General features: G+C 46.1%; 1 protein-coding gene across 5 annotated transcripts in view; it reads right to left on the bottom strand.

Annotated features, from left to right (window-relative positions):
* Positions 1–2907: 2907 nt before the first annotated feature.
* The window catches only part of UBOX5 (U-box domain containing 5), a 31100-nt gene continuing 24639 nt past the window's right edge, over positions 2908–9368 (bottom strand). For 4 of the 5 annotated variants that reach the window (XM_079129164.1, XM_079129163.1, XM_079129162.1 and 1 more), the window contains exons 5-6: positions 6198–6359; positions 2908–3646 (exon numbers count right to left, since the gene is read on the bottom strand). In XM_079129164.1, coding sequence (XP_078985290.1) covers positions 3438–3646; positions 6198–6359 — 371 coding nt within the window. In that variant the 3' untranslated portion in view covers positions 2908–3437. The remainder of the gene's footprint in view (positions 3647–6197; positions 6360–9368) is intronic. The other variant, XM_079129166.1, reaches the window with a different exon arrangement.

The raw sequence follows: 9368 nt of genomic DNA, 5'->3' as shown, positions 1-9368 counted from the left end.
TTGGGCCCAGGGGAGCCTACTCAGTTCCAGGACCCAGGGCGACAGGTGCTGCCTGCCCAGCTACAGGGAGACAGAATTCTCCCTGAGCAATGAGCAGCTAGCTACTCTTCCTCTCTCTGGCAATTTGTTTTACTACTACTTCTACCTTCAGAATTGTGACAAGCCTTCCCTTCTACCTACTCAAGGACTGGAAGGGTGACTAGAGGTGATAGCAGCTGAGATGGCCCAGCCCCTATAAGTGAGAACAGGGGAAGTGTCCAAGGGCTGGAGCCTCAGTCCCTCAGAGAAAGTTAGACAGGCCTCACCTTTGCACCTAAGGAATGGAGATTGGAAGACTGGAGCCACGTAGGCCCCCTCGTCTCCTGCTCTCAGAGGGCCTGGGTGCTATGCACTCACAATACGCTTTCTGTTTCATGCCTTCATCAAGAGTAAAAATGATTTAAAAAAAAAAAAAAGCAAAGAGACATTATTAGATATGAAAAATGAAAGAACCCCAAAACAGTGAGACCTGAGAAAAAATAATGAAAAAGAAAGTCATACATTGACAACTTTCCCAGACCCTTCTTTCCCAATGACAGAACAATCTCTAGAAAGGAAGTCAAATCATTGCGCCTTCCCCAAATAAATCGGTTCCCAGTGACAGTACAATGGGACCCTGAAGGGAAAGAGATAAATATTGAATGCTGACCCCAGACCCTCCATTCTTCTCCAAGTAAAAATACTGCCCAGTAAAAACAAATTTTCAAATTCTCACAAACGTTGTTTCCTGAGTGCCCAAGCTGACACACTCATTAAGTCACCCCTTAAAATAACCTATATAAGCCCAGTCCCTTTCTTTGTTCAGTGGTTCGTTTTACTCCAGGAAAGTGGGTCCACCGACACCATTTCATCCCTGCATCCTGTTTTGTGTGAAACTTCATTTCTGAATAAACAACTGAGATGATTAGTGAAGTTTGCATCCTGCCTGGTCTTTTCGTACTAACAGACATGCCCGGCAGACCCGTGATCAGGGGACGCAGGGGGGTCTCTGGAGGGCAAGGCTGTGGGGTTTTGAGTCTTCTCATGGAAGCCAAACTCTGCATGTTTATTGGGAAGTTGCTTCATGCCTACCTCTAGGCTCTAGCAAGAAACAAACTACCTTCAGGCCAGCTGGCTGCAAGAGAAATATTATTTCCATTTTCTAGGGGAGAGAAATACAGCGCAAAGGTGCTTAACATGTTTCTAGTAAAGGTTGTAAAAAGATCACTTTCATTTGGGGGAGTCTTAAGATAAAAGTATGTGTATCTTCAAGGACGGAGGCCTGGCTCCACATGGGCCTAAGGCAGGTTCTGCCTGCCCCTGTGGTTCTCATGTCTGGTTTTCCACCAGAGCTGCCTGGGAAGTAAGAACCTGCTAGAAATGCAGATCAGTCAGGTGTCTTGTGAATTCCTGTGATTCCAATGGCTCAGGAGGCTGAGGCAGGAAGGATCTCAAGTTCAAGTCTAGCCCAGGCAACTTAGTGGGACCCTATCTCAAAATAAAAAATAAAAAGGGCTGGGGATGTAGCACAGTGGTAGAGCACCCTGGGTTCAATACCCGTACTACAAAAAGAAAAAAAATGCAGTTCACCAGGCCCCTGCAGCAGGTCTGGTCTGGGCAGCACCTCCAGCATAGCTGTTGGAGGGAAGTGGAGGGGAGGAGGCTTTGCCCTACTTAAGGACTATGCATTGCTCCCACTAACACTAGGTTGTTGGTTTCCAGGGCTGAGTAGACAGGACATCCCCCAGAGAGAAGGGCTCCCAGCAATCAGAGAGCACTGAAGACCCTGAACTATTGCTGGGGAAGCAGGCTGTTCCAACCATGAGAGGGTGAGGTTGAAAGCATCTCCCCCACACACTTTCCTACCACTAAGGTTCTGCTGGGGCTTTCCAAGAATACAGCACATGGGAGGGATGGTGAGCTCCTGGAGTGGTAAAGACACTTACAGCCAAAGCACTCATCAGCAAGGACATGGCCTGTCATCCATGCAGACCCTGAAGTCTCACATGAGGTTGCATCAAGGTAAGGACCAGTGGGAAGTGAAAGGAAAAAGGTATCCACCTTTGGGGACAAAGCCATTAGGAACTCTCAAACAGATTCCCTCCAGCTACTGGAAGCTGAGGCAGGATGATTACAAGTTTGATGTCAGCCAGGGCACTTAGTAAGACCTTGTCTGTAAATTTCAAAAATTAGATAATGGGTTGGGGATTTAGCTCAGTTATGAAGAGCTTGCCTAGCATGTGTGAGGCCCAGGGTTTAATCCCAGCACTGAAAAAAAAAAAAAAAAAAAAATGCAGATTACCTAAACCCAGCTACACCTCTCTAAATTCTAGGGTCTGGATGGAGCCCTGGACAACGAAAGGTACAAGTAACGGGCAGCCCACAGTCTGCCAGGAATGTGATTAATCTCAAGAATGAAACAGAAGTATTTGGGGCTGCTCCTTCCATGATCAGCCAGGAATGGGAACAGCATAGTATTCTTTCTCATTGATATTCTGGTGACTACAGTCTGTTTGATATGGTAAACAGAACTGTGGGAATATCAAATTTAAAAAAGGAAAAAACAAATGCAGCCTATAAATAAGTTTTTTTCTGAAATGGGCCACAAGTAGAAAAATGCCTTTCCCTTCTGAAAGCAGCCCCAGGAGCCAAATGAGTGCATGCTGTACCTGGCCAGGAGGTCAGTCAGCCCTCCTGACCAGCACATGAATAGCAAATCTGTCATTCTGGGCCCTCACAAGTGGGTGTATGTGAAAACTCCAGCTTTTGTCCTTTCAGCTTGTTAGCAAAAATCACAGCCTGATGGGTTGCAGTGACTACTCATGGCTACCCTGTGACGGTTCTACTTGTGTGGATGCAGGTGTGGGACAGGAGTATCAGGAGGAAATCCAAAGAAGACATCAACCATCACTTTATTAAGGCGCTGAGTGTCTGCCAGTTGGAAGAGGAGGCTGAGTCATGAGCTCCACAGCCCCCACCGTGGTTCACTTCAGTGTGACCCTAAGGCAGAGACCCTCTTTGCTATTCACAGTCTATTGTGCTCCACTCACAGGGTTCTGCTAGAAGTGGGTATTTACAGGCAACTGGGGGAGCCCTCAGCACGGGTGCTCCTGTCCCAGTGGGGCTGGCTTCAGCAGACCCTGGGCTCTGGTCGGGGAGTGGCAGGGAGGCACAGGAGGGCAGGAACACCCCTCCAGCCCTCCAAGCCAAGTCTATGGCTTTGTTATCCTGTTGCCACCTGAGCATGAGCAGGGTGTTCCCCCGCTCAGTCTCTGTGCTACTCTCTGAGGTGAAAAAGCCCCCAAGGAAAAAACAGGCTCTCTGCCTGCCACCGTGCAACTGCAGGAGAGCTATGACTCTGCTCCTGCTCACCCTCTGCTCCTTCCAGCAATGGTGCTTCTCCAGTTGAGGCTGGTCACTCAGAAGTGAACCCGCAATACATCCTGGCTGGCAAATGGATGCTGGCAGGCTGTGCATGTCATGGGCAGGGAGCGCTGCTTCTCAGCCAAGCAGGGTCGGCATAGGAGGTGACCACAGGGCAGCTGGTACATGGGCTCCTTTCTGAAGTAGGAAGAAAACGTTCTTCTGCAGGAAGCACATTCAGGGCCTCCGATACTCCCAGGTTGCTCTAAATCAGAACAGGCTAGAGTTAGGGAAGGCTATTCCTTGGCCCAGACTCACTCTGAGAATCTGGCTTTGTCCCTCCTTGGCCTACCTCTGGCTAGTCTGAAAGGGGAGACGAGAGGGAACTGGGGAACCTGGCATGCCTCCTCTCTACCACCTCTTATCAAATCTCAAGGTTCCTGGGACTGCTCAAGAAGAACTGGCCTCTGAGGGTAACAATAGCAGGACCAGCCTTTTCCCCTAGTCTCCCAGCAAGGTATATTTTCCTGAGGAGGCACAAGCTCATCCTGACAACTGCAAGAAAGGTGAAATGTGACAAGAAAAGGGAAAAGTAGAAAGTGGGACAGTTAGGAGGTCACCAGAGGGACAACCTGAGATCTGTCTGCAGTCCCCTTCCAACACCTCAACCCTTGCCCTGTGCTGCCCTGGCCTCTAGGGCAGGCCTCCCACAGGGCCTCCGCATCCCCAAGCTGTACCTGTGGTGCTCTTCCTTCCCTGAGGCCCTTGCCTGAGGAAGCTGCTCTTTATACCCTACTCTAGGGAGTGGCAAGAGCTGAGCTCACCTATCTTCTTTTAGGTCCACTTCTCCATTCCTAGTCACCACTGTGTGGGGGACCCCCAAAGCACCTCAAACCATTCTGCTTTGAAAATTCTTAACCCTAACCCCTGCACTCCATCCACTTTCATCACCATAATCCCAGACACTTGGCACATCTCTTCCCTTGATCACTTTCCTCCAGACTTGTCCTGGACGTCTATCCTCAGAGCAGCCCCTATCAACATAGGAGCACAACCTGACTCCCATGCCTCTGCTTTACACCTCCTGCGGGTGCACCCCCTTCTGGCACAGGCAAGCCCTTGCATGGCCTGTGCAGCCTCATCTCCTTCACACCCACTCTCATTCTTAAGGGTTCAGCGACTGCCAATCAGTTCTCTTCTGTGTACTTTGCTACTGTTGTCCTCCTGACATTGTGCTTACTGTTTTCTCTGCCTGGAATGTCCTTATTCTAAGATGTGACTCAGACCACACCCCTTCCAGTAAGTCAACCAAGAATGCCCCTCTCTGGTGCCCCTCACAGTTGTTCTCACACATACCTGTTTCCTCCCCCAGCTCTGGAAGACCACATCCGTGTTTCTCCTCTGTTCATCCTTGGGGCCTAACAAAGCACTTCATGTGGCCCACACTCAGTATGTGTCAAATGGGTCTGACTTCTGCACAAAGGGACCAGGTATCAAGAAATGCACCTCAGTTCCCTGCACTGTATACTCCAAATCTCACCAGGAAGTCCAACTGCAAGGTGATCTAAAGAGTGCTGCACTGCCTCACCATCCTTAAGGCTGTGGTTCACTCATCTCACCCTATGTCTTTTCTTTATTCCTTAATGACTTTTGTTTGTCTCTGAAACTGACCCTGGGGCTTTAGGCCTTTAAGACCCTTTAATGGAACTTCCCCTTGGTGCTAGAAGGAATTGGGACCTGTTACTTTCTCCCTTCATTCTTTTCTCCCTCTCTACCTTTTCCTTTCCTTTTGTTTTAGAGATTCACCCAGTAAGGAAAGGAATATTTCAACTCATTGTGGATTCTTGGCCTGTGACACAGGGTGAGATGAGTGAACCACAGTGTGGCTTCAGATGAGATGCAGAGGAGGGGATGCAGGGCCACAGCATGCAGACCTCAGAGGCAGGAGGAGGTTAGGTTCTATTTTAAGTTCAATGTTGTGCCATGGAAGCATTTTAAGAATGAAGCGCGGTGGTCCTGTTTACATGTTAATAAGATCCCTCTGACTCCTGTGAGGGTGATGAAGCAGTAAGCAAGGGTGGCTATGGGGAGCCAGCAGGGGTTACTGCAGGGATGGTAGAGAAGCAGCAGGAGTGGTGACATGGTGGCAGTCAAGGGAAGCAGTGCAGAGAGGACTAATTTAACGTGTTTTGGAGGGGTAGGAGTAGGTCTTGGTAAGGATGCAATCTCAGGGAGAGGATATCAGAGGAAACCAGGGATGACTTTCATGTTAAAGGCCTGACACAGGAAGAAGACACTGCTTTTTGCCCAGATGAGCTAATAGCAGGAGGGGGCAGATACCCATGAGAAGAAGCTGAGCAGCTGTCAGGAAAATTGGGGGTCTGAATCCCAAGGAGAAGTAGGAGCTACAGGGAAGGGAAGGGAGCCCCAAACCTCCCTAGTACCCCAGATGTCAAATGGGAGACTGGCTAGATGAGAAAAATTTAAAAAAAAAAAAAAAAAAAAAAAAGGTTCCCAAGAGAGGATATTTAACATTAGATCTTAGAAACAAGCAGAGAGTAGCTAGACCTTGAATCCACAGAACGACCAAGGGGCTGACCAAAGAAGGCCTTCCCTGTGAAGGTCAGCTTCTCAGGAAGTCCTCTGACTCCCTCTGAAGAAGGCAAGCAAGCAGCCCTCTCTCCAGGTTGGAATTGGGGAAGGAGGGAGTTAGCTACACAGGTCCACAGAGCTCTCAGGGACAAGCCCAGCATCCTGTACAGGACAGGCCACCCATTCTATTGCTCTGGGAGATGGGGGTGGGGACCCCAAGTTACCCAAGCTGGCGCCTGGCCTCCCAGCAGTGCTGCTCCCTCTTATGCCCACATGCTGGAGCTGTCCTCTGGTCAGCCGAGCTGTGAAGGAGGGCATGGAGCCAAGGGTGGACATCAAGGCAATTTCCAAGCTCTGTGACAGCTTCTGCTCATGGGACACTGGATCTGTTGAGAGATGCACAGACTATAACATCCAGGGAGGAGTTTGGCAAAAAGAGAACAAGTAATGAGTCCTTTGAGGACTACAAAATGACACTTCCAACTTTGGACATACATAAATGTAAAGAAACACCTTCCTACTGTCTCTCAGGACTGTGATGACAGAACATAGGGAGTCACAGGCCTGGGAACCCTGAAAGTTCCTCTCCATTCCTGTGCCTTAAGACTTTGGGCTCTCTAGCCTCCTATTCCTGAACAAAGTGCAGGGAAGGCTGGGGCCACCATGTGGCTCCACTGAGGAACTGCAGCTGCCTTTCTAAAGCCTCCCTGCTAGCCAAGGAAAAGGAAAGGGCCAGCAAATGTCAGTTTTATACCCCATTCTCCTCTTCCTTCCCCAGATGCCTTATCCTTCTCCTTCCCCAACTCCTCCCACTGGGGCCTTCACCACCCTGCAGGGCTGCTTACCTGAGCTCTAGGTGTTGTGTCCTCTTTCTCCTGGCAAGTAAAGCAGAGTGGACTAAACTTAGTTATTCACTCTGACCAGGCCATGATCTAGGTAAGTGGGCAACAGAAAGCCAAGATACAGGATGAGGGTGGGGGCAAAAAGGGTAGGGGGACAGCTGCTCAAGAAAGGCCCCAGGTGGCAGAATTTGCAAGACTTCCCAGAGCAAGTAGTGGAATGTTTTGTCAACAGTTTGTAGGACATAGGACATCAACTTAGGGCCTTCAAGAACCACTAGTCAGTGTGGCCCTGAGACACCAAATCTATGAAGGCCGACACCACTGAGACCTCTACAAACAGACAATGGGATATCTGCATCCCATTGCACCTCAGATGCTTCCAGGAGTTTCTTGGGGTCATGCCAACTAAAATTTATTTTCTAAACCAAAGACACAAATGTAACCAATAAACACACTATCAGCATAGCCTTTTAGAAAAAGATAGGAAATTAAAAGAATGAGAAAATCTAAACAGACTGAATTCCATAAAGAAAAAAAAAAAAAAAAAAGCTGCCAAAGAGGTATCCTCCAAAAGCAACAGACACTAATCACCAGGGAATTCTAACAAAGATGCTGGGAAAATACATTTTTAGCTCACATTAAGGACAAAGGGCTAATCTTGATAAAATATAAAAAGTTCCTAAAGATAATTGAGAAACAGCAACAATTGATTGAAAATGGGCAAAGGAAACGGACAGTCAATTCACAGAAAAGGAAACACAAATAGTTTTTTATCAGAAATGTTCAAGCTCACCAATAAAAGATAATGAAAACTTAAAGCAATCATAAGATACCACTTTTTACCTATCAAATAAGTGTTTGCTAACACACCATGTTAATACAGCTATGAGGAATCTCACATCGCTAGTGTGATAGTCCGGAGGGCAACTGAGCAATAGCTATCAAATTTACAGAAGAATATAACCCAGAAATGTGAATTCTATGATACTGTCCTACAGAAACATCTGCACAGTTGTAAAATTATTTATGCACAAGGTTTATTCTGTACAGCACTATTAGTAATAGCAAAAGATCACAAAATATCTAACTGTTCATCAAAAGGACAGGGTGCGAAGTGCATGTGTATACAATCTTCTTTTCCAATTTTTAAAAACTACCTGAATATATTGCTTTTTTTAAGAAAGATGCTAAAGTTAGGATTAGTTAAAATAGCACAGTGAGAGGGGAATGAAGGCAGGGAAGGTGGTATGGGGTTAGGAAGGACATTATTATCCTATGTGCATATATGGGTACACAACTGGTGTGAATCTACATCACGTACAACCAGAAAAAGGAGAAGTTATATTTCATTTATGTATGATTTGTCAAAATGCATTCTACTGTCAAGTATAACTAATGAGAAAAAATAAAAAATACAATTTTTTAAAAAGTCAGTTAATGCCTAAACTAATAAAAATAAAATAGCACAGTGAAAAAAGAGTCTACTTATGAAATCACCTTTAAAACTCTAATCTTAGATGCCCCAAATCACTCATCTTTTGTTTCAATTTTGCAGTTCAAAGATCTTACTGATTTCAATCTTTTCTCTAAATTTCATTTTCATTTATTTATTTATTTTGGGGTACCAGGGATTGAACTCACGGGTACTCAACCACTGAGCCACATCCCCATTTTATTTAGACTGGGTCTCACTGAGTTGCTTAGTGCCTCGCTTCTGCTGAGGCTAGCTTTGAACTCATGATCCTCCTGCCTCAGCCTCCTGAGCCATTCCCTTAAGTTTTAAAATAGCCTTTGCCCTAAATCATTCATTCTGACCTAAAGATAAATGTCCAAATTGAGGCACTAGAATTTCTGCTCATGTTGCCTCAGCTAAGAAGACATTTTAATATTTATATTTCTACACCTCTCTCTTCTCCTTTTACTAGAAGAATCAGTCTTATTTGGAACACATACAAATCATAATGATCTTTCATGCAGAGCCCTGTTATGAACATGAATATGAATGGGGGTTCATTAAAATGAAGGACCCATCCCAATGACGTACCTCACAGAAATAGAGCAAGCAATCATGAAATTCATCTGGAAGAATAAGAAATGCAGAATAGCTAAAGCAATCCTTAGCAGGAAGAATGAAACAGGGGGTATCACAATACCAGAACTTCAACTATACTACAAAGCAATAGTAACAAAAACAGCATGGTATTGGAACCAAAATAGACAGGTAGATCAATGGTACAGAATAGAGGACACGGACACAAACCCAAATAAATACAATTTTCTAATACTAGACAAAGGTGCCAAAAATATGCAATGGAGAAAAGATAGCCTCTTTAACAAATGGTGCTGGGAAAACTGGAAATCCATATGCAACAGAATGAAACTAAACCCCTATCTCTCACCCTGCACAAAACTCAACTCACAATGGATCAAGGACCTTGAAATCAGACCAGAGACCCTGCATCTTATAGAAGAAAAAGTAGGTCCAAATCTTCACCTTGTTGGCTTAGGATCAGACTTCCTTAACAGGACTCCCATAGCACAAGAAATAAAAGC

The sequence above is a fragment of the Sciurus vulgaris genome (assembly GCF_902686455.1).
Source record: "Sciurus vulgaris genome assembly, chromosome: 2".
NCBI classification, from domain to species: Eukaryota; Metazoa; Chordata; class Mammalia; order Rodentia; family Sciuridae; genus Sciurus; species Sciurus vulgaris.
This window is presented reverse-complemented; position numbering and strand designations above follow the sequence as displayed.